The 23,576-nt window shown below is 58.7% G+C and overlaps 1 protein-coding gene across 3 annotated transcripts in view; it reads right to left on the bottom strand.

Moving 5' to 3' along the window:
• Window positions 1-22,947, bottom strand: part of SMOC2 (SPARC related modular calcium binding 2) — a 163,174-nt gene extending 140,227 nt beyond the window's left edge. For 2 of the 3 annotated variants that reach the window (XR_011258852.1, XM_069599336.1), the window contains exon 1: window positions 22,609-22,910. Coding sequence is in view for 2 of the 3 variants with exons in the window: in XM_069599336.1 (XP_069455437.1) it covers window positions 22,609-22,692 (84 nt within the window). In the remaining variant the exon portion in view is untranslated. Of the gene's footprint in view, window positions 1-22,608 lie in introns of all 3 variants that reach the window. The other variant, XM_069599337.1, reaches the window with a different exon arrangement.
• Window positions 22,948-23,576: the final 629 nt, after the last annotated feature.

Genomic DNA, 23,576 nt, shown 5'->3' with positions numbered 1-23,576 from the left:
TTTACAAAACACGCTCAATTACCCCTCACCAAACCCGCCTGCTGCCGGTTTTGCCAGACTCGCCTCCTGGGGAATGCTCTGCTCAGGGATTTCCGGGAGAATGAGGCAGTGAGACAAACCCTGGAAAACACGGCTCTTGTTCTAGGATGAAGATCCCTCTACCAGGCGGACGGAGGAGAGCCGGCCCACGGCGAAGGAGAGGACAGCCCGGGGCAGGGGCTGCCCTGTCCCACGCTGGTCCTGGTGCAGGAGCCCGCCAGGGAAGACAGGCCAGACCCACATGCTGCTAGAGCAAAAAGCTCCCGTGATCGTTACCGTTGTCCAGCACTGCAGCTTCCTTCTGAGACATGGGAAAGTGAACGTGTCAATAAAGCCACTCAACTTGTTAAAATACGAACGCGCGCTTTGGAAGCAGTCAGCCGGTGAGGCCGGAGTCAGTCTCGCAGTTCTTGTTTCTGTCCATTCAGTCCTGTCCGGCTCTTTGCCACCCCAGGGACTGCAGCACACCAGGCTTCCCGGTCCTTCACCATTTTCCAGAGTTTTCCCAAACTCGTGTTCATTGAGTCGATGATGCCACCCAACCATCTCATCCTCTGTTACCCACCTCTCCTCCTGCCTTCAATCTTTCCCAGCATCAGAGTCTTTTCTAATGGGTCAGCTCCTCACATCAGGTGGCCAAAGTATTCAGCTTCAGTATCAGTCCTTCCGATGAATATTCAGGACTGATTTCCTTTAGGATGGACTGGTCTGATCTCCTTGCAGTCCAAGGGACTCTTAAGAGTCTGCCCTAGGACCACAGTTTGAAAGCATCAGCTCTTTGGCACTCAGCTTTCTCTGTGGTCCAGCTCGCACATCCGTGCAGTCAGAAAATTTCCTTACCTGTCTGGTGCTCCCTCCCTGTAGGACCTGGGCTCCCAGAGCCGCTGCAGGCCCTGCAGAGTCTGGGGCGTGAACGCCCTGGAGGTTCTCACTTATCTGCCTGGAGACAAATGCGGGTAAGCTCACCAGGCAGTTTGCCTCCAGCTCTTTCCTTCAGCGCCGATGTACTGATTCAAGAAGCCTCTTAGTTAAGCCAAGGAAAGACAACAGCTGCAAAACTACCGGCTTCCTGCATGGTTTTCAGGGGTAACTATTAATGAAATACATCCATCACACAAAAGACATAATTAGTGGTGCTTTCTCAGAAGCAGAGGAATTCACGTGTTGCTTGTAGTTTCATTACATAAACAGCAAATCCTCTCACAAAGCAGGGGTTATGCTGGATTTAAGAAAAGTCTAAATGAGAATAATCCCATGTTCAGCAGACCCAAAGGGAAAGCATCCCTGGTCCACAGGAGAGGTTGGAATCCTCTCAGCAGAGCATCTGACAGTGAAGCAGCTGTTGGCAGCGGTGCTGAGCTGAGTTCACCTGTGACAGGACTCAGGTGGGCCAGCGGGAAGTTCCATTCAGTTTGCTGGCTTTGGCTCTGGGCTGACGCTGCAGCTGCTGGGGTTGCGGGAGCCTTGCCCACAAAGAATGAGCAGGGCAGGCGCGCCTGCATCCAGGGGTGAAGAGTCCATCCTCGGGACAAAGGCCCGAACATGTGCACAGGACCCAAAACACATGCTTTCTCCTCAAGACGCTGGGTCCCCAACTCCACCTGAGAAAAGTGGTCTCGTGGTCCCCGGTCCAGCAGGTGGTGACCTGACTGTCCTGTCCACACTTCCCTCCTGTGTCTCCCAGAGGTCCCGTAAGCCCTTCCCCAGCCGATGCCACAGGCCCAAAATCTGCCCCAGGCTGTGGGCTTCAGGTGGCACCCGCTCTCCTGGGCTCCCCAAATTCATCGCATTTCATATCGGGTTTCACAAAACGCGCCATCTGAACACAGAACCTCGAGGTGAGACAAGAGGCAGGTTTTAAAGCTCACACAGCCGCCAGATCACCAGTCACCAGCAGCCCAGCAACCTTCTGCCTGAGGCTGCGGGGACCACAAACCCCTTCCCAGCTGACGGCCGGCAGCCTCTGAATTTGGACAACGGGGCACATCCCTCCACCGGGAGCCCCGATCTGCAGGCACTCAAAAGAGCCCGAGGTTAAGAGCAACAGCCTTCTTGTCTGGAGCCCAGAAATTGAGAGCCGCTGGCTGCTGCCTGCTTGTCCTGTAAAGAGCATGCGAACCCAAGGGGAGAGTGTGGGGAAGCTTCAGCAGAAAGCTCGCTTTTCCGCAGATTAAACGAGGCGGTGGGAGACTGGAAACCGGCCGCTTTCCTTCCCGTGACAGGGGTCGTTTCCCTTCCTGCGACGGGGCTGACCAGTGCTGACGGGGTCTCCCAGAAACAAGGAGGCCACTCTCGGGGGCAGGCTTTCCCGTGACCTGTGAAGCCTTCACCCTCCTCAGGATGCGACCCTTCAACTCGCCCCCGCCAGCCACGGCGACCCGCTCCAGCCACACGCCCGCCAGGCCCTGAGGACGCGACCGCAGGAAGGCGGCCAGTCCGTCTTGGGCTCCTAAAGGGACCTCGGGCTTCTTGGGGCTTATTTGGAACTTTTCTCTCTGGTACTTTTATATTCTTTATTCTTTACCCATATGATTTTCTTTAACACAAAGTTGTCCAAGAAATACCTTGGACAGGAGATACCTCAACGGCAGAATAAGGTTAGCTCGGATAGTCCTGGGGGAAGTTTGGAAACCTGCCTCATATGGTGACTTACAAGTTCAACCGTCTGCGGCACAGGGTACCTTCAGGTGGCCCACCTGTGGCTCATGGGGGCGTCTTCTAGTGGCATGACGCTTGGGCTTCTGAGCCTTAGATCTAGAGGGTTGCTTCTTGGAAGGAAAGCTATAACAAACCCAGACAGCATGCTAAAAAGCAGAGACATCGCTTTACCAACAAAGGTATGTATAGTCAAAGCTATGATTTTCCAGTAGTCATGCATGGATGTGAGAGTTGGACCATAAAGAAGGCTGAACGTGAAAGAATTGATACTGTCGAACTGGGTGTTGGAGAAGAGCCTCGAGAGTCCCTTGGACGGCAAGGAGATCCAGCCAGTCCATCCTAAAGGAGATCAGTCCTGGGTGTTCATTGGAAGGACTAATGCTGAAGCTGAAACTCCAATACTTTGGCCACCTGATGTGAAGAACTGACTCATCTGAAGAGACCCTGATGCTGGGAAAGACTGAGGGCAGGAGGAGAAGGGGACGGCAGAGGATGAGATGCTTGGATGGCATCACTGACTTGATGGACATGAGTTTGAACAAACTCCTGGAGATGGTGATGGACAGGGAGGCCTGGCGTGCTGCAGTCCACGGAGCCACAAAAAGTCGAACATGACTTAGCAACAGTGGAATGGAATGGTCATTCCCAAAGCTGACTACATCTGAGCCAGTCACGTCCCCAAGTGCCGTCTTCCTTCTGGAGAAGCTGTCTGTGGCTCCACAGTGACAGTCATACACCCAGATGGCCTGGACGCCCCACAGGTGGGCTCGCCCTCGGTGTGTTTTGGACGTACAGCAGGACAGTTAATCTTGGAGGAAAGAATGACCGCAGGGCCAGCCCCCGGCGCTGTTCTCAAAGTGGAAACAGGTGTGAAATCCCAGGGACAAGCTGATGCCCCACAGAACCCAACCCCAGCTCTGCTGCGGGAATCTCCCCCCGCCCTCGCACCACCCTCTCCAGGATCCCGAGCCCTGAGGTCACCTGAGAAGTGCCAGGAGATATGACTTTCCCGGTTGGTGCTTGCCCTGAGCACAGGATATCATCCAGAAGGACCTGAATCTCCTTCGTCCCTATCCAGACACCTCACTTTGTTTCACCAAGTTTACCTCCCTCTGGGGCCGCCTTCCTTCCCTAGGCCCTCACATTCCTGCAGTCTCGCGCCAAATGCCTCCAACCGTCCACATGCATCACGTGGGGAAGACTCCAGCAACCTCTCGAAGCCCTCGGAGCCACAGCTTTGCTCTCAGGACCGTCGGGGACCACTCCTCCTGTGTGGGGAAAGCAGAACGGCGGGCAGAGCCCCTCGAGCGCTGAGCCTGCGTCACTCTGCTGAGAGCTGCCTCTTCCTTGGCTTTGAGGTCTACACAGCTAATGTCTCTACTTAGTGGCATGAGTGGAGAAGGCGATGGCAGCCCACTCCAGTGCTCTTGCCTGGAAAATCCCGTGGACGGAGGAGCCTGGGGGGCTGCAGTCCATGGGGTCGCAAAGAGTCGGACACGACTGAGCGACATCACTTTCACTTTTCACTTTCATGCATTGGAGAAGGAAATGGCACCCCACTCCAGTGTTCTTGCCTGGAGAATCCCAGGGATGGGGAGCCTGGTGGGCTGCCGTCCATGGGGGTCGCAAGGAGTTGGACACGACTGAAGCGACTTAGCAGCAGCAGCAGCAGCAGCAGCAGTGAAATGAAAGCCGCCTTAGGGTGAACACAGCGGGGGAGGGGGCACGTCACTTGATGTCATGCAAACCATCGCCCCTGCATCTCGGTACTTTCCATTTCCCGGGTTTGGGTCAGTGGAGTATTTTAAGGGCAGAGAACCTAAGACTTAGGTGGGCTGGGAGGGGGTGGGTAAGTCCCCAATGACACAAGGCCTCGGAGAAAGAGTCCCCGGGAGCTCATGTCCACTTTCCTGCAGGAACAGGACTCAAAGAGCACCCTCAGATAAACAGGGGAAACTCTATACCGGGTGGGACTTCAGTATTACAGGAACCATACACAGGTAACCTGTGACTTGCAAGTAACTCACCACAAAGTTGCTTGAACGTGGCCACTGCAGAATTGAGAAGGAAGTGGCAGCCACCCCAGTGCTCTTGCCTGGGAAACCCATGGACAGAGGAGCCTGGCGGGCTGCAGTCCACGGGGCGGCCAAGAGTTGGACATGACTAAGCACGCAGTACACACGTCAGGAATATGTCTCTCCCACTTGCCTGCCACCCACCTGGCCTTTCCAAGGGTTCTTCCCATGCCTGATCCCCCACAGGGCTAAGTGGCCGCACAGGCTGTGTGGACAAGACCCCCAGGGAGCCCCTGAGCTCAGGCCATGTCCATGCTGCCCCCTCTGCCTTTTCTTCCCATGTCCTGTGAGCCCGCCATCCACTCCTCCGCCCTCCCATCCCTGGGGGCGCTGGAGTCGGTCACCAGAGCCCCCTGGGGGTCGGCAGCGGAGCACGCTAACTGGATGGGGCAGGTGGGGCCTGGGCCACAAGGGACCCACTGGGAGGAGGGCAGGGCCACCCCCGAGCAGACAGCTTGGGGAGGCCCAGAACCTCAGACCAAGGCCACCTGGGCAGGGCCTGAAGCAGAGGAGGCCACGCCCTACAGGGAAAGGACCGGTCAGTCTACAGGCACCAGTGCATCCAGGACACGCCCCAAAGCCAGGCTTCCCTGAAGACAAGCTGCTGCCGGTCGGCTGGCAGGAGCTCCGGGACACTGCAGACACCGGGTCCCTGTGGTGCCCAAGAAGCAGGTGTCGTGACAGACTGAGGACCCGAGCCACTGAGGCAACAGAGAAGTGCCCACAGCTAAGGGCCAATCAGAGGGCGAGCGGGTGGGGCAGGGCATGGCTCAGGCCTCGTGGTCCACTGGACAAGACCTGCCAGAGGGATCGACTGGAAGGGAAGCCGTGCAAAGGGGAGAGAAGGAGGGGGCGGGCGGTGGTCAGTGGGACCACGTTCCCAAGGAACAAACACATCCCCTCAGTGCTCACCGAGCTCTGGGTCCAGAACATCACGGCTTCAAGCAGCAGTGCCCGAAAAACCTCAGGATGGCCTGAGCACCCCGTGAACACCTGGACAGTCGGTGCCTTTGGCCTGGGGGCTGTGTTTCCAGCAGCTCGGTCTCACTGCCCACTGGGTGCGTCTGTTTGCTGATTCACCCAGTGGAATGATGACAACTGTAGGGCTCCAAGACAGTCCTACCGCATCACAGACGCAGACACTGCCGCAGTGAAGGTTCTGCCACAGCCAAGACTCCTTACCACCCAACGCGCTCTCAGCTGCCCTGACCCTCAGCCTCAGTTCTCACCAAACCTCAGAAGGAAGCACCAGAGACTTGAGACCCACCCAACGCGCTCTCAGCTGCCCTGACCCTCAACCTCAGTTCTCACCAAACCTAGAAGAAAGCATCAGAGACTTGAGACAAGGGCCAAACGGAAGGCCACCAGATGAAACCTTGGCTTGCTTCCGGCGAAGGGGAGACACCTGGAAGTCGCCTGCACGCCTGGTTCTTAGGTCCTCTCTAAACACTGATGCTTTTGAGCTGTGGGGCTGGAGAAGATTCCTGAAAGCCCCCTGGACAGCAGGGAGGTCAAGCCAGTCAATCCTAAAGGAAATCAACTCTGTGTATTCACTGGAAGGACTGATGCTGAAACTCCAATACTTCGGCCACCTGAAGTGAAAAGCCATCTCAATGGAAAAGATGCTGATGCTGGGAAAGATTGAGGGCAGGAGGAGAAGGGGATGACAGAGGATGAGATGGTTGGGTGGCATCACTGACTCGATGGATGAGAATTTGAGCAAGCTCCGGAAGGTGGCGAAGGGCAGGGGAGCCTGGCGTGCTGCAATCCATGGGGCTGCAAAGAGCTGGACATGACTTAGCAACTGAACAAAAAGTGCCCAAGGCCTTACAAAAGGCTCTTTGAAATCCACAGTGGGCCCAGCACCGCCGGGGGTGAGGTGGAACTCCTTATCCTCTCAGCCACAGCCTGTGTGAGGCGTCCTGGGGACACACGCGTGCTCATAGACTCAGAACCAGGGTCTGGGCGGCTCCTCTGGGCCCTCTTCACATCAGGACGCAGTCGTTACTAAGTCACGTGACCGATGTGCCGTAAGCCGAAGAGGAGCCGCCTTGACAGTCACACTATTTTGCATCTTTGAACCTCAGTGTCGTCGTCCGAGGGCTTCCCAGGTGGATCAGCGTAAAGGCTCTGCCTGCCAATGCAGGAGACGCAGGTTCGATCCCTGGGTCGGGAAGAGCCCCTGGAGAAGGAAATGGCAACCCGCTCCAGTGTTCTTGCCTGGGAAATCCCACGGACAGAGGAGCCTGGAGGGTTACTGTCCCTGGGGTCGCCCAGAGTTGGACACGACTGAGCTCAGCCCGGGCAAAGGCAGTGTCAAGGTCTCTTAACACGTTTCCACCAAAATCAGTCCTCCATAGTGTGAGGCAAGACACCAGGAAGACTGAAGCACTGAAATTCTTTTTGTTAAAATCCAGCATTAAATTTCAGCCAGCAGGGGAGGGTGGCAAAAATGGGGTGAAGCTGAGTCCAGACACCTGGGCTGCCTACTGGCTGTGTGCAGGTGTGATTGTGAAGGGCTCTGATTCCTCCTTATAAAGTGAGGAAGCTGGCAATCGAATCCCTAAAAGCTCCTTTAGACCCCACCCCCGCCTCCGACCACAGAGATCCCGTCACTTGCTCCTGGGCGACCGTGTGAGGGGCTGGAGCTTGAGGGCAGGCGTCTCCTGAGGAACCCTACAGTCTTCCATCGCACGCCTCCCCTCGCGTGTAAGCGTGTAGCCTTGCAAGCCTGGGGCAAGTGATACGAGGCACCTGAGAAAACCTCCTGCGCTATCAGTCAATCAGGGTAAATTTTATCTTATTTACACTTAATTAAGAGTCTCTTAAGTTCAAAATCTCAGTGAGAGAAGCAGGGATCAATCAAAATACAAACCAAACACCTGCTACTTGAAAGCAACGTGTGACTCAGAGACCAGGAAACGCAGGGAGAATCAGGGCAGACCCCGCAGTCAGGGCTGCGCCTGCCAGAGCACCTCAGCTCTCTCTGAACAGCGAACACCTGCCGGGGCCCAGCCACAGGGGCACGGCGCCCACCGCCCTCGCTGCGGCCGCCCGACACGACTATTCCCAGAACGGGTCTCCTAAGGATCCCCTGGGGAACGTGCCCTGTAGACACCGCAGCTGCCCACGACCCAGACCTCTGGCCCGAGGGCCCCGCGGCCTTGGTGACATCCCTGGGTGAGTTCACAAGTACTCAGGGCCCAGCCAGGCTCAAGTCTTTGCCTGAGAGCCTCATTCAGAGGACCTGAGCTCACAGCATCCTGCCGCCTGTTCCCGCATGTCAAGGCTTGCCCGGCCCAGGGGGTCAGCTGGGAGACCCTGGGCCTACCCACCCAGGAGGCCTGCCAGATGACTCTGGGCACTTCACTTAATCACCTCTGTCCCAAGTTCCTCATCTGCAAAATGGGCTCAACCAAGTGTCTACCACACTTAGACTGCAGCCATGAAATTAAAAGAGGCTTGCTCCTCGGAAGAAAAGGAAAGAAAGCGAAGTCGCTCAGGCGTGTCCGACTCTTTGCGACCCCATGGACTGTAGCCTACCAGGCTCCTCTGTCCATGGGATTTTCCAGGCAACAGTACTGGAATGGGTTGCCATTTCCTTCTCCAGGGGATCTTCCCAACCCAGGGATCGAACCCAGGTCTCCCGCATTGTAGACAGACGCCTTACCGTTTGAGCCATCAGGGAAGTCCTCAAAAAAAAGAAAAAAAAAAAAAAAGAGCGGCACATGGGCCCACCGTGGGACCGGGGCACCCACTCCCTCACCTCCCACAGGGGGCGCGGGGTTTCTGCCCCCGGCCACTGCGCTGGGGGGTCTGGTAAAAGCAGAGACATTACTTTGCCAACAAAGGCCCGTCTAGTCAAGGCTATGGTTTTTCCAGTGGTCATGTATGGATGCGAGAGTTGGATTGTGAAGAAAGCTGAGCGCCGAAGAACTGATGCTTTTGAACTGTGGTGCTGAGGAAGATTCTTGAGAGTCCCTTGGACTGCAAGGACATCCAACCAGCCCATCCTAAAGAAAATCAGTCCTGAATATTCACTGGAAGGACTGATGCTGAAGCTGATGCTCCAATACTCTGGCCACCTGATGAAGAGCTGACTCATTTGAAAAGACCCTGATGCTGGGAAAGACTGAAGGCGGGAGGAAAAGGGGAAGACGGGGAATGAGATGGTTGGATGGCATCACCGACTCAATGGACATGAGTTTGAGCAAGCTCTGGGAGTTGGTGATGGACAGGGAGGCCTGGCGTGCTGCGGTCCGTGAGGTCGCAAAGAGTCGGATGCGACTGAGCGACTGAACTGAAGTGTCCACCACAAGGAGAGCCAGCCGAGGAGGAGTCAGCACGGGGGTCACTGTGCGCGGGGCCCTGGACCCGCACCCTGCTCCCTGTGCCACCACCACAGAGCAGGGCCCCCCACAAGCTCCCCTGAGCTCACCTGTTGCATCCCGCAAATCCCCCAGCCCCACCGACAGGGCCTCTCAGTCACAAATGAGATCATCACACCTTGGTTAACTGCAGGCCCCCAGCTTCCCACTCCTCCACACGGGGTAGCCTGTCAGCTGATCCTGGGTTAGGAAGGCTTCCTCAGGCAGGAGCTGGGGTCTGTAGAGACGAGGGGCAGGAGCAAGCAAAGGACCACAGGACATGGACTCACTGCGGGCTCAGGAGAGGCCCCGGAGAAGGAACTGCAGGCCATGCCCGCCCTCGGAGCAGAGCGGGCAGGAGGTGCGCTCCTGGAGGGCCCGTCCAGCCCAGGACCCACTTCCCTCCCAGGAGCAGGACGGGGTGCAGCCCTGGTTACCCCTGTCCTGCAGCCCAGGAGGCTGAGAACCGGCGGCTCACCCAATCCCCCAAGAGCGGCCAAGCCAGGAACCACAGGCGGAGTGCTGACCCCAGACCCCTGGATGCCAGGCAGTGAGCCCACCGCCCCCAGGGAGGCCAGCTCCGTCCTCCGGCTGTGACTACGCGTCTCCTGAGGACCAGGGGTGGGCGGTAAGGAGGTGTCATCCTGCACTGAGCCCCGCATCCTGGTCTCGGGCCACACCCACAGGATTACACCATCACGAGGTCCCACCACGTCTCTTCCAGAGAAGAGCCCCGCGTTGCCCTCAATTCCACGTCAGAGCATGTCCACAACAGGACGTCCAGGGTGCATCAGAGGACAACAGGCCCGGGGGGAGGGAGCCAGGAGCCGTCACGGTAGCGACGCAGCAGGCGCGGGAGGCTGCTCTTAGACGGGAAGAGAAGGCAAGCCCAAGAGGGCAAAGGCCTCGGAAAAGCAGCGTCTTCCCTCCGCCCGCCTGCCATCCAGCGGAGTCCCCGCAGGCCTCTAGAGCACTTGGCTCCAGGCAGGAGACCCGCTGCCCTCCCGCCGTGGCCCCCCGGCTCCCGGAAGCGGCCAGCGGCCTGTCCGTGGTGGTGGACGACTCCCACCACACACGAGGCTGCCCCTCAGCCTCCTGCGCCTCTGCCAACGGCGTCTCCACGTCACTTTGTGATTCAGAGTGAGACTGACCTTCAGGGAGTCCGGGGGCAGGGCCGCGTTCACCGCCTGTCACCCCCCAGGCTCACCAGGACCCACTCCCCTGAAAGATGGGCTGCAGGGGGCCACGCGGCGGCTCAGGTGGCAGCTGTTTTGTTTCCTGGGATCTGCTTAACCCAAGGTCACACATGCTTCTATCCAAGCAGTTTAGGCATCTGTTTCACCCGACACCCCGACGTGAGGGCCTCAGGAGACGATGCTCATGAGCTGGACAGGCACCCAGGCTGGACTCCGCCCTCCCGAGCTCCGCACCGCGTGCCCCGTGAGGAAACACCAGGGACAGGGAGGCTGCCAGCAGCTCACGTGTCCGCCTGGCCCCGCCGGATCTCCTCACGGCTCCCCTCACCTCAGTTCTGCGTCTCCTCGCCTGAACCCACATCTCACAGGCAGAAACACAGAGACGACGTGCGGTAACCTGACATCGAACGGCCCCTGGGCCATGAGCGCCCTGACTCTCCCAGCCAGACCCCAGCATCACAGCTGCACCACCAGCCCCCCCATCACCCCTGCACCACCAGCCCCCCAGCATCACGGCTGCACCACCAGCCCCCCAGCATCACGGCTGCACCACCAGCCCCCCATCACACCTGCACCACCAGCACCCCCAGCATCACCCCTGCACCACCAGCCCCCCATCACACCTGCACCACCAGCCCCCATCACCCCTGCACCACCAGCCCCCATCACACCTGCACCACCAGCCCCCATCACCCCAGTACCACCCACCCCCCATCACACCTGCACCACCAGCCCCCCATCACCCCTGCACCACCAGCCCCCCATCACCCCTGCACCACCCGCCCCCCATCACCCCTGCACCACCCGCCCCCATCACCCCTGCACCACCCGCCCCCCATCACCCCTGCACCACCAGCCCCCATCACCCCTGCACCACCAGCTCCCCCATCACCCCTGCACCACCTGCCCCCCATCACACCTGTACCACTGCTGCCCCAGAGCCTGCCTGCCCCTCTGCTCTGAGACCCCGGGAGGCCGCCCTGCTGCCCAGCCCAGCCCCTCAGGGCCGTCCAAGCCCCTGGGAGCCCTAAGGGGGCCCTGGCCCTCCCAGGCCCTGAGGAGGCCCCCTGTCCCCTAGGTAAGTCTCTGCACAGGGTGTCCACAGCCCCCCCCCCAACCCCCCGGGCTTGGCCTTCGGGGCCACATTTCCAACAGGGACGTGGGGATGACCCCTCCCTGGTCCCGACCCCCGTGCACGGCTGTGTCTGTGGCCACAGGCCCCATGATGGCTGCCCGGTGACGGCACCCAGCGGAGAGCTCGCTGCACCCCGCCTCCGAGCGCGCCAGACGCGCCGTGCGCTGTGACGCTTCGCTCACCTCTTCTCCACCGGAGCCCCCCGGCCCCCAGGACGGGCACTAAGGTGCCCCAAAGGCAAAGTGACGGATGCTAGGCTGCGCCCCTCCTCATCCTCAGGGCACCCCGGGGCATCCCACCTGATCACCTGCCCCCCAACCCTGGAAATCCCGAGACAGCGGGGTCAGCCGCCCGGAGAACTGGGCTCCCACGACTGCGATGCACACAGGGCTGTCTCGAGCGCTCAGTGAGACCCGGACCCCTAGAAAGTGTTAAAGGAGAACAGCGAAAAAAAGGGATTAAAACAAAGTCTGATTAGGATATGGCTTTGAGCCAAGTCCTGGGTTGGCTCACGTCCTTTCTCAGACCTTGCAGCTCCTGGAGCCCAGTCCTCCTCCCCTGGTGCGGAGGGGAGGCCGCCCAGCTGCAGCACCAGGGCCAGGGGGAGTGACCACAGGCCAGGGGACAAGGCTGCAGAAAGTCTAAGGGGGTCAGACAGAGATAGAGGGGGAGAGAGAGAGAGAGACAAGGAGAGAGAGACAGAGAAACTCAGAGACAGAGAGAGAGAGAGAGACAGAGAGGAGCAGAGACAGAGAGAGATAGGGAGAGACAGAGACAGAGAGAGACAGAGAGAGATAGGGAGAGACAGAGAGAGAGAGAGACAGAGATAGAGAGAGACAGAGAGACAGGGGAGAGATAGGGAGAGACAGAGATGGGGGAGAGAGACAGAGAGAGACAGGGAGAGACAGAGAGAGAGAGAGGAGCAGAGAGAGAGACAGGGGAGAGAGACAGGGAGAGACAGAGAGAGAGACAGGGAGAGACAGGGAGAGATAGGGAGAGAGACAGAGAGACAGGGAGAGACAGAGAGAGATAGGGAGAGACAGAGATGGGGGAGAGAGACAGAGAGAGAGACAGAGAGACAGAGACAGAGAGAGACAGGGAGAGAAACAGAGAGACAGGGAGACATAGGGAGAGACAGAGAGAGACAGAGACAGAGAGAGAGACAGGGAGAGACAGAGAGAGAGAGAGACAGGGAGAGACAGAGAAAGACAGGGAGAGAGACAGAGAGAGAGACAGGGAGAGACAGAGAGAGACACTCAGAGCAGGAGGGAGAGAGAGAGAGATTAGCCTCTAACTCTACCATTTCCTGACCAATGAAATTCTTTTACCCTTTCTTGTGTCAAGTTTGGGGGAAGAACACAAAGGCCAAGGAAGCGCCCTGGAGCTCCGGCCTGAAGCGCCAGAGCCCCAGGAAGGGAGGCCAGCGGCCGCCCCCAGGCCTCAGTCCACGTCTGGGCACAGCCTTAGGAGCCCCCACGTCCTGACCTCTGCACACGTGGGGTCACAGAACTGAGCCCAGAGACAGGACCCAGCATCGGGTGTGTCCACGCAGCACTGCCGTCTGCAGGCTGAGGGGCAATGTCCCCCCAGAGCCCCAGGAAGCCCCCAGGGCCCATGGCCGTCCACAAGGGGCCACGCTGAGGCTGGGCTGGGCCTGGAAATGACGCCAGGTTCTGAGGGGGTCACGGCCTCCAAGGGGCCTGAGACCGCAGGCGTGACCCGCCTCCCAACCTCGAAGGTCGGTAGAGGACCTCCGGCCCCAGAGACGGGCCTTCCTTGGTCACAGAAGGACAAGGGAACAAAGCCTCAGAGAAAGGCGCGGGTGGAGGGAAAGGGGACAGGCAAGGGGGCCACTTAGGACTCTCTACACCCCCTTCAGATCCTTTCATGCAAACAAATGTCAATGGTTTCTGGCCAGAGGTAGCCGTCGGTAAGAACTCAGCTGGGGGGCAGGGGCTGGGCCTCACCTCCCAGGACCCTCGCCCCACAAAGCCGGGCTGCAGAGCCTGCGGGGAAAAGGCTCGATTGGAAGAGAGGCCTCGGAAGCCTGAGGACCGATTTTCTGCAGTTGATGTTTTTCCGGGTTAAGATCCATCTCAAGCGGACGCGTGTAAGCACTTCCATTCCCAGAGAGCACTGAAATGGGGTATCAGCTTAGCCAACAAGTAAGCGAAGCCACTGCTTTAAACAGAACCGGTTTACTAAGTGACCAGACTTTGCAGCAGAAAGGAAGTCCCATCTGGCGGGCACCCGGCCCGCAGACAGCGCGGGCACCTCTCCGAGAGGGCAGTGGGCCGCGTGGGCCCCGGGGGCTCCGTCCTCCAGCGCCGGCCGCCGGGAGGGGCGGGCTGCTCTCGGGCGCCGCCGTGTGGCCGGCGCGGGCACCTCCGCGTCCACGGCCGGAAGAGGCCCTTGGCCCGGAGCCGCACCTGCGCTTCCTGCGGGTGTAAACCGGTGTCAACAGCCTGAGGTGCCACGAGAGCGGAGAAAAGGATCCGGGACCCCACCTGGGTTTTATCTCCGGGTGAAAAGAAAGATCTCGTTTGGGCAACTCCCTGCAAAAGATACGCCTTTGAAGAAGGAAGACCTGAGCCCATCACCAGTGGGTCCTGCAAAGCCGGGACTGCGCCGACGTGTACGTTCATGTCAGAGCCGTCTCTCGCGTTCCTCACCCTCGGGCGCCGGCAAACACTTAAATGCATCACCCACGAAAGGAACAGGGCGGCTCGGTGGGGCTGGTGCCAGCCCAGGAAACGGCTCCTCTGCCTTAAGAGGGAAGCGGGCAGAGTCTCGAGTCTGGACTCACAGCCTGGGTGCGGCGTGCGCTCAGGCCCTGCTAGGATCGCACCTGCCTGTGTGGGAGACAACAGGTCTGGGGGCGGGGGCGAGCTGCCGGTCAGGAGCACGCTGTCCGGGGCTCACGGCGGGCCCAGCACCCGCCGCTACAGCGTCCATTACTGTCAGAGGAAGTCACAGGTGGGCGGCCTTGGGAATCCTAGTCAGAGTTGGATGCTCCCCAAGTCACTGATTCTCGGGAGGGGAGGGCACTCCCTTGGGGCTCTTTCCTGGTGCAGGGCCTGGGTGCAGCAGCTGGAGGGGACGGCCCTGGTCTCACCTCCTGGGAGCCCACCCCTCCGGGTCCCCCTACAGCTCCACTTACAGGACAGTGAGGAGCACTTAGCGGATTTCCGTGAGCCAGAGGGGAGAGCTCCAACCTGCTAGTGGGGTCAGGATGCAAGCCTAGTTTTAACACCAATAGCATATAAAACACCACTTAGTTTCTAGAAATTCAAAAAAAAAAAAACAGTGAGGGGGAGAAACTGGCTTAATGGAATCTCAGATTCACAAAGTGACTTGGGCAAGTGGGCCAACCAACACGCCAGACAGAGGTGTGCTCCTTGTCTGAGGTCCTGCCTCCGGTCCCGAGGGTGTGAACCAACCAGAGCTCAGAACGGAGCTTGGTTCAGAAAGCGGAGGGGAACATGCAGGGCCTTAGATGAGAGGGTGGGAAGGCAGGAGCAAGCGGACTCCTGGCGGATGACGTCCAAACATCCCTCATCCTCAGAATGCTCCCGACACGGCAAGGCAGAATCGCTGGGGCCTGGGAGGAAGGGCCAGGTCAGAAAGACACGGAGGAGGTGCAAGGGCGTCTGGCTTTCCCAGACCTAGTGACCTGCTTTAAATACCTACGCTAACGGCCCAGGGGAAGCAGATGACGGGAACTGTCGGTTCATCAGTAGGTGGCAGTTTTAAAGATGATATGATTCCCAGCCTGCATTCAAACCAAGCCTGCCAGCCAGTGCACCCAGGCCCAGCCCGCACGCCCAGGCCCAGCTCAAGCGCCCAGGCCCAAGGGAAACCCTCCCACGACAGATTCTACGCCACTGTCAGCGGCATTAAGGCGGGCAGCAGAATCTCGCACCATCTCTCTTTGCAATATTTAAAACTTTCCGTGCACCTGTTTATCCAAAACAGAGGTCTCCCTGGCCGAGACATTCCTGGGCGAGGCCCCTTACATCACAGCCAGTGTGGCCCCTTGGAAGAAAGGGGCCCCCCTCCCCTCTGCCACCAACAGGAGCAGGTCTAAGGAAGGAGTGGACGACCCGGCCTCAAGAGCAGAGTCCTGACCGTGGTCCTGACCTGGCTCTGTCTGTCTGTCCCTGACTCAGCCGCTTCGCCGTGAAGAAGCTAGCAGTCCCCTGAGACAGATGCAGGAGACATTTCTGTGGCTGATCTCTGGGAGGGAGGCCAAGGCGGGCCTTGGCGTGTGTCTCTGCCATACAGAGCTGAGAGCACTTCCCAGAAAGGATGCTGGGGACACACGCTTGCAGCTCTCGCCCCAAAACTGGCCACGGAATCCCCAGACGGCACTCGCTCTGCCGTCTTAACCCTGGAGTGATCTTGAAACTGAAGGACAGTCACTTCTGTCTTTCAAAGGCCAATTTTTTTTTAATTTTAAATGTACTATTTGTTTTTTTAATTCTTGATGACACAAACCCAAGTACTCTGTGGAATCAATTAAGAGACAGCACAGATGACGCCCTGTATCCGTCATCTGGACCTCCTGAACGGTTTCCAAATTGGTAAGCATTTCTGCTCCACACTGAACAGTGATTCTCATCAGTGGGGTGAGTGAATCTCGCAACTCGCACTATGCAACTTCCAAGTCTGTACGCGACTCTAACGTGTAATCTGAGGAGGACACCACAGTGAGGTCCAAACAAGGAGGTGGCCCAGGGTGGCTCTGGGGCCTTTCTTCGGATTTGTACATTTTTCTCAACATTTTAAGAAAAATTGTGGTAGAGCAAGCAAAGTGCAGCCCTGCGGATGGAGTTCCGTGAAGAGAGCTTGACCGGGGCCTGAGCTAGTCTGTTAGTAACCAGGACACTTTAACCAGATTCAAGGAGGAGAAGGCAAGTCTATGCCACATTCTTATGAAGATGAAGACAGGCCCCAGAAGTGCTTGATGAGAAAGGGGCAATGACATGTAAAAACCCCAGCATCAGGGCTCAGCTGTGAACGCACATCAGAGCCGTGTTTTAGAGTCGTCACGAGACTGCTCAGCCAGGCCAGAGGGAGCCGGGTAACCATGACCTCACCGTCCTCAGCTGGAAAAGTGGCCCCCAAAAATTATCACTCTGCCCACTCGGCCATGCACTTCCCATCATTCCTCAGGGTGATGAAGAAAAAAGAACATTCCTTACCCACTTTCACTGAAACAGAGATGGAGCTCCCAGGCGGGAGTGACAGGCCTCCTGCCCAGCACTCAGCGCTCACATCTGGATCAGACAAAGGCCTGTGAGACCCTCTTCCAAGGCCCCAGGTCCACCTCACGAGCACCCAGCCGTTGCCAGCTCCAGGGGGCCGTGGGCTGGGCCACGGAGGGTCTGTCTCCCCGGTCCACTGGGGGCTGGGACGGTACAGAGCTGAGCAGGGCAGGCAGAAGCGTGGGAAGTCAGACCGACGTCCTCAGTCCCAGGAAGAGAATCACGTGTCTGCCACGCGCTCACCTCACAGGGAGGATGGACCCGTTTGTTCCTGGAGCCTTGATGACAGCGAACAACAAAGCAACCCGCCTCGGGCCAGGTCACCCATAGACAAGAGCGCTTGGGGCCAACCCGCTGATGAGCGTGCTTTTTCGGCAGCGACGAAATCCAGCAAGCCTGAGAGCATCCCAAACAAGAGGGGCCTGACAGATTCCGGCGCACATCCTCGAGTGTTCTGAGCCAGGGCTCAAGCACGCCACAGATCTCTGTGCTCATCTGAAGCCTCCGAGCTTCCTGAAACTTCACTATTATTGGAAAACCCTTTGCCAGCAACCTCAAATGTTAACAGCTTGGCTTGCCCCCCACAAAAATAAACATAAACAGGGCGTGTGCTCACCAAGGGGACCGGGCCGGTCACACGACGCAGGGGGTGAGGGGCCTACCATCCACAGAGAGCCAGCCACGCTGAGCAGAGGGGCCCTGCAGATGCTCTCAGGGGAGAGAGTGTGAGGGGAAGGAGCCAGAAACTTCGCACCCACTCTCAGCTCAGACGGAAGCAGCGACATTAAAGGCCACAGGAGAAGCAAAGGAATCAACTGTGATTAGGGCGGAGGCATAAGAGATAGAGAGGAAAGGTGATCGGGGGAAGAGGGAGTGAGGAGAATGCAGACGCTCACGTTGAAGGAGAAACACGTTCCCAACTGTCTGGACGTTTCGCCTGCCCTTAAATGCCAGCTTCATTGATTAATATCCCGTTTTATGTTGGACATATTAGAAATCTGAATATGATTATAGTGTTATGAGTCATTCTGAAAAGGGCCTCCTATTCTAATGAAAATTTTAATTAAACCTGGCCAGGTAGTACAAGTTTCCATTTATAATGTCTTGTTTCTCAATGCTGACAATATAAATGAGAGTCACCATTTTATTGGGTTCTATTTATTTCTGTTTTATTACAAATCTCTGCTCTTTGGTTTTCAGCCTGGGACTACAAAACCGCATAAAATGCCTGTTATTATCACTTCTAGAACAACCTCTTCTTAGCCCACATGGAATTAGGATTGCACTTTCTGAACCCTTTCCTTCCTTGGGCTTCAGTTATTAATAAATATTCAATATATTAAGTGTTATTCAGACTCTAGAGATATACAGAAATTAAGAGAAGGGTCTTATCCCACGGGCTTGCCGGTGGCTCAGACGGTAAAGAATCTGCCTGCAATGCAAGAGACATGGGTTCCATCCCTGGGTCGGGAAGATCCCCTGGAGGAGGGAATGGCGGCCCGCTCCAGTGTTCTTGCCTGGAGAACCCCATGCACAGAGGAGTCTGGCAGGCTGCAGTCCATGGGGTCGCAAAGGGTCAGACACAACTTAGCAGCTGAACAACAACAACGTGTCCCATTACCAACGCCATCAATTAGGGAATCACAAATGAACTCAGAAAACTATGACTGAATCTTCCTTCTCTGACGCCAGAATCCACCTGGAAGTCCATCACTCTACATCTACAGCTTATAAATGTGTAAATAGTTATGTTTTAATAAAAATATATACAATGTTACCCTTGCCCTCTATTCCAATGTTACATTGCCAATCTTAATAACAACCTCATTCCAAAACCCTAGACTCTCATGAAGGCTTATTTTGATATAGAATTACTTAGAAATCTGTTCTGCTCTGAACCATCGCAACCTACGTTGGTTACATCGATGCCCATTTACTGCACAATCTTGTTATAGCCTGAAGTTGCTTATAGTTTTATTTATGGTCTTGATTTCAAATCAGAATTAAAGCGACCCCTCCAGATGTTTGGGTTTCCAGTCGCCATGTAAATGGGCTTCTAGGTTGGAAAATCTTGATGATGTTTGGTTTCCTTTTCCTTAACCACCTCCGTGGTCCCTCTTCTGCTGATGAATGAAACGCAGCTTTCCCAGAGCAGCAAATGTGCTCAGAGCATTTTCAAAAGGAGAAGAAAAAAACCATAGTCGCTGCCTGAGAGCTGCGCAGACAGTGGAGCAGTGGGGGCAGGACCGTCCACGATCGACCTGGAGCTGAGGGGGACTTCTGACTCCACGTCTCCGCACCGTCAACGGGGGACCCGCTTGTGCCGACCGCGGCATACTCCTATGTGGCTGCTGTCGCTCAGCACCGCCGCCCCAACCCCCCGTGGTGTTCAACTCTGCGACACCATGAGCGGTAGCCCACCAGGCTCCCCTGTCCTTAGAAGCCCCCGCCCCGACAGACAGCTCCTCTTCACGTGCTGGAGGCCCGCCAGGGGAGGGGGGAGGCCCAGCTGGCCCGGCCTGGAAGGTGACCCAGCAGACAGGCAGGGAAGTCCGCACCCTGGCCCCCGCCCCCGCCCAGGGAAGCCTCTGGAAGAGAGCAGTGTGGAGGGCCCCAGCAGGGCCTCTCGAATGAGGGTAAAGCAGAGCCTTGCTTGTCAGGCTGCTGCGAAGTCAAGGAGAAAACACACACCAGGTGTCCCCGGAGCAAAGAAAGCTCAGCCCGTGGGCAGCACCCGGGGCGCATCCTCACAGGTGGCCAGAAGCCACATGAGAAGCAAGGCCACTGGCCTCTGCCTTCTCAGTGGGGGCAGAACTCCCGCAGGCAGCTCTAAAATCAGTCCACGGCTCCTCCCAAACACTCTGAGCAAAGAGTCACTGGGAGTACAGTGCCCCCGGGAAACACCCAGGAAGGAAACACCCACGTCCCGGTTTGCGGACTTCTGCCAAAGTCGGCACCGCTGCGCCCGTGACGGAGCAGAACTGCGGTCATCTGGACCACGTGTGAGCAGGCAACCGACACTGGAAGGTGCTCCCTGGGCTCGGCCACGAGCAGGATGGAAACTGGACCGGATCCAGCCCTCGAAGAAGGAAGGGACAGGTGAGGATCCCAGCAGGAGTCAGAGACACCTCTCGCCCCCGCCTGTCACAGGAAAAGCACGCGGTTCGTGGAGGACCAGGCAGTGATGCACATCCTCAGAGTCACAGGAAAGCACACAAGGGTGCCGTTTCTACAGAATGACTCTAACGGGAAAAAAAGGTAATTACTGAGCAAAGCAGATTCTCTCTGTCTTGAACAGCAATTAGCAGAGGTGGTCAAACCCACTGACACACGGGGGAGACACGTCCCCCAACCAAGACCGTCCCGTGCGGGGAGCGGGGGGACAAAGGCATCACCCAGGGAGGCCAGCGACAAGCTTCTGACCCCTGGAGGCGGGCGCGCTGCCTGCTCCCACCTGAGGAGACAGGGTGGTGCCGAGCGGGCAGCCAGGCTGGTTTCCTCACTTGCTGGTCCAGGCTGGCACCCCCGCCTTAACAAAGCTCGCGCTCCCCCAGGGTGGTGCACTGCTCCGCACCCCGCAGACAAAACCACCATGAGGCCAGCGTCCCCAGGCCTGAGGGGCACAGCCACCTGGGGAAACCACGGCGTCAGGACCAGTGGCACGGCCGCCATCAGAAATAGGGTGAGTTACTGAACAGGTGTGTGCCGCGAGCGGACACGAAAAGCCTCATGTTTAATCCTGGCACTGAGCTAAACAGAAGGCGTTGCTTGATCGCACTTTACAGCAAGAACACTGGCAATTAAGACAGCTAAGTAATGTGCCTAGGACCACACATCCAGAAGACGCCCAGTAATCACTCCCCAGCTCCCAGGGACTGGCACTGTCTCTCTGGTTTATTAAAGACCAGATGTAAATCCTGCAGAGAGAAAGCCATCCTGCTGGAAACAAGCGGTCACCTCCCCCCCTGCAAACTGGAAATCGGTCTGAAAAGAGGTGAGCACCCCAGAAAAATCCAGCACCTCCAACGTGCCCTCACAGCCCATCAGCCAGCTTCTTGACGTGCTTGATGAGAGGTGGGGTGGGGAGGGGAGCTTGCCAAGCGATGTCAGGGCTTTAAGCTTTTCTCCTGGAGGCTGAAGCCACATAGCATCTTACTTGCAAAAATAGTGTTAAGACAAAACAGTTTCGAGGGAAGTGCAGCCAAAGGGGGCTGGTACCCACACTCTGTGTGCCGTTAGCTTCCGCACGGGGTCCTCTGCAGCCGGTGCCACCAACGCCCAGGAAACCCTGAGTGCAGCCCTAGGAAGGCCAAGGCCAAGGGCAACCTGAAAGCGAGTGCTTAGCTTCTAAGAGTGCGGGCGGAAAAGAGAAGAAAACCCACAGGGAGTCCAGCAGTTCCAGGAACGAACACCCTATCCTGCTTTTCCACCCAGAGACGGGCAGATCCAGGAGGCCCCCTGAGGTGCCCTGTGCTTTGGGCACTTTCAGAACAGCTGTGGCCGCGGAGACAGCCTGCTGCAAAAGAAGTGAGGCTTGGTCTCCATTTCTCTGGGGCCTCGGATGCCCCGCGGTGGGCGGCTGTTTACACAAGCGCGCGTCTAAGCCCATCATGTGTGTCCAGATGGGTAGAGGCACCGACACACACAGCAAGTCTCACTCCGCGGCCCCGCTGCAGAGATGAAAACCCGACACGGGCCGCTGAGCCTCTGGGAACCTCCTCTTGATCGGGTAGGCAGTTTCTAATCTGCACGTCATTTGTGAGACGCAAGGCAGGGACCAGGGCCGCCCCAGAAGAATTTTAGGTATGAACCGTGAACTCACTAACTCCTTCCCCCTGGTACTGCTCGAATAGGAAAAAAAAAAAAAAAAGGGTTCCCGGCCGGCTTGAGCTTTGCTGAAAAGCAGACCCGACCACAGTCCAGCTCACCCGTTGGTATTTTCGATACAATAAACGCCTTCAGGACCATCCCGGGCACTTAGAAGCATCTCTCCCCCAGAGGTGTTCTCTCTCCCTGCGTGTTTTCTCAAGCACTTGTTCAAAAACACATTTAAGTGGAATGTTTTCGTTTCTGCAGATTGCATTAATTATGGGTTTGCAAACACTGCAAGCCCACGAGGTCTGCCCGAGCCGGGGGCTGGGACACCCGGGCCGGGCCAGCGGCTTGGCTCGGCCCCTGCGCGGCGCTTCGAGCTTGGCACCGCGCAACGGTGGCCGGGCCTCGCCGAGAAGTCGCCGCTAAGAAAGCAAACCCGGCCGCGGTCCGCGCGGTGACCCGGGCGCTCGGCGCACCCTGCCCAGGGGGCCCAGGGCCGGCAAGCGCAGGACGCGGAGTCCCCGGGGCCCTCCAGTGTCTGCCCGCTTGGACGAGGGGAAGCAATCTGCTTGTGTCCCGGCATCTGCTGCTTCTAAGCTCACGTCCCAACCGGGGTCGGGCCCAACCTGCGGGACCCAGGAGCCGGGCCCCTTCGCCCGCCCGCCGGGCGAGAGCCGCGGGGTCCGCACCGCGCGCCCAGGGCCGAGCCCGGGACGCACCGAGCCCGATGGGAGCCGAGGCCCCGGCAGAGCCGCCCTCGGACAGTCCACCGGGCGGCGCCCTGGCTCCCGGACCTGGTCTTCCGCGCGCGACCCTGCCCCTCGTGCGGGGGCGGCGAGGGGCCCGCGGAGCACCCCTTGCCGGTCCACCCGCGCCGGGGGCCCCAGAAGCCGCGCGCGCCCCGCGGGCCGCCCAGGCCCCACCTGCTCGGGCCACGCGGGCGGGAGGGTCACCTGCTCGCGGCGCCTGAGCGCGGCGGCCGGAGGGGCCCGCGGGGACGCGGCCGGCCCCGCCCGGGCAGGAGGCGGCGCGCCCCGGCGCCGCGGGCCCACTCACCGTGAGCGCCGAGAACTTCTGCGCGGGCGCCGGCGGGAGCAGCGCCGCGAGCAGCGGCATCCAGCAGAGCCGCGGCAGCAGCATGGTGACCGGGCGCGGGCCGGCGCTCTCCGGCCCCGAGCGGGGCGCGCGGGCGGCACTCGGGCGGCGGCCGCGGAACCGGCGGAGGGGCTGCTCGGGTCCTCGTCCCCAGCGCTCCGGGCGGCCCGGACTCGACCAGCTGGCCCGGCGGTCCTCCGCGTCCTGCGGCGGCCCCGCTGCTGTCAAATAACTCCGGAGCTTCCCGGATCCTCCTCCGCCCGCCCTCCCCGCCCTCCCCGCCCTCCCGTCCCCTCCCCCGGCCCCACCTCCAGCGCGGCCGCTGCGCCCCGCTCGCTCGGCTTCGACGCCCGCTCCACCGAGCGGCCGCCGCGGGCGCGGGTCTGAGGGAGCTGGAAGTGGAGGGGACCCCCAGGGCTATGCTGCAGCCTATGTGGGTGCTGCGTGTGCGCGCCCCCTTCCCCACACACGCGCAGCCATGTGCGCACACGCACACAGATGCACACAGGCGTACATGCTCTCTCGCGCGCGCGCAAGCCCTGGGACAGCAAGATACACCTCGCCCTCCCATCCCAGGGCGCTGATCCGGTCCTCGAAAGACTGATCCTGCTGGCCGATCCACCGCCCCCACCCCCGCCCCGCCCCGCCCCGCCCCGAGCTAACTCGAAGCCTAGGTCAGCCCCCAGTCCTCCTTGGGGCCCTGGACCTCTGGGCCAGCCTCTAACGCCACCTCGTCCAGCCTAGAATTCGCCTCTCAACTGTACCGGTGGATTAGCTGGCTCTCTAGTAATGGCAGCTGTGAGCAGGGCACCCAGCACCGTCCAGAAGGTTCAAGGAGGGTGGCATCTTTGCACACCTTTCCGCAGGGAAAGGATCTTGGGGGACCTAGAGATCTGGGGCCTGACTTGCAGGTAACCGGGACCTGGGGC

This window comes from Ovis canadensis, chromosome 8 (assembly GCF_042477335.2).
Source record: "Ovis canadensis isolate MfBH-ARS-UI-01 breed Bighorn chromosome 8, ARS-UI_OviCan_v2, whole genome shotgun sequence".
Lineage (NCBI taxonomy): Eukaryota > Metazoa > Chordata > Mammalia > Artiodactyla > Bovidae > Ovis > Ovis canadensis.
Note: the sequence above shows the minus strand (reverse complement) of the source record. Positions and strands in the feature narration are given on the sequence as shown.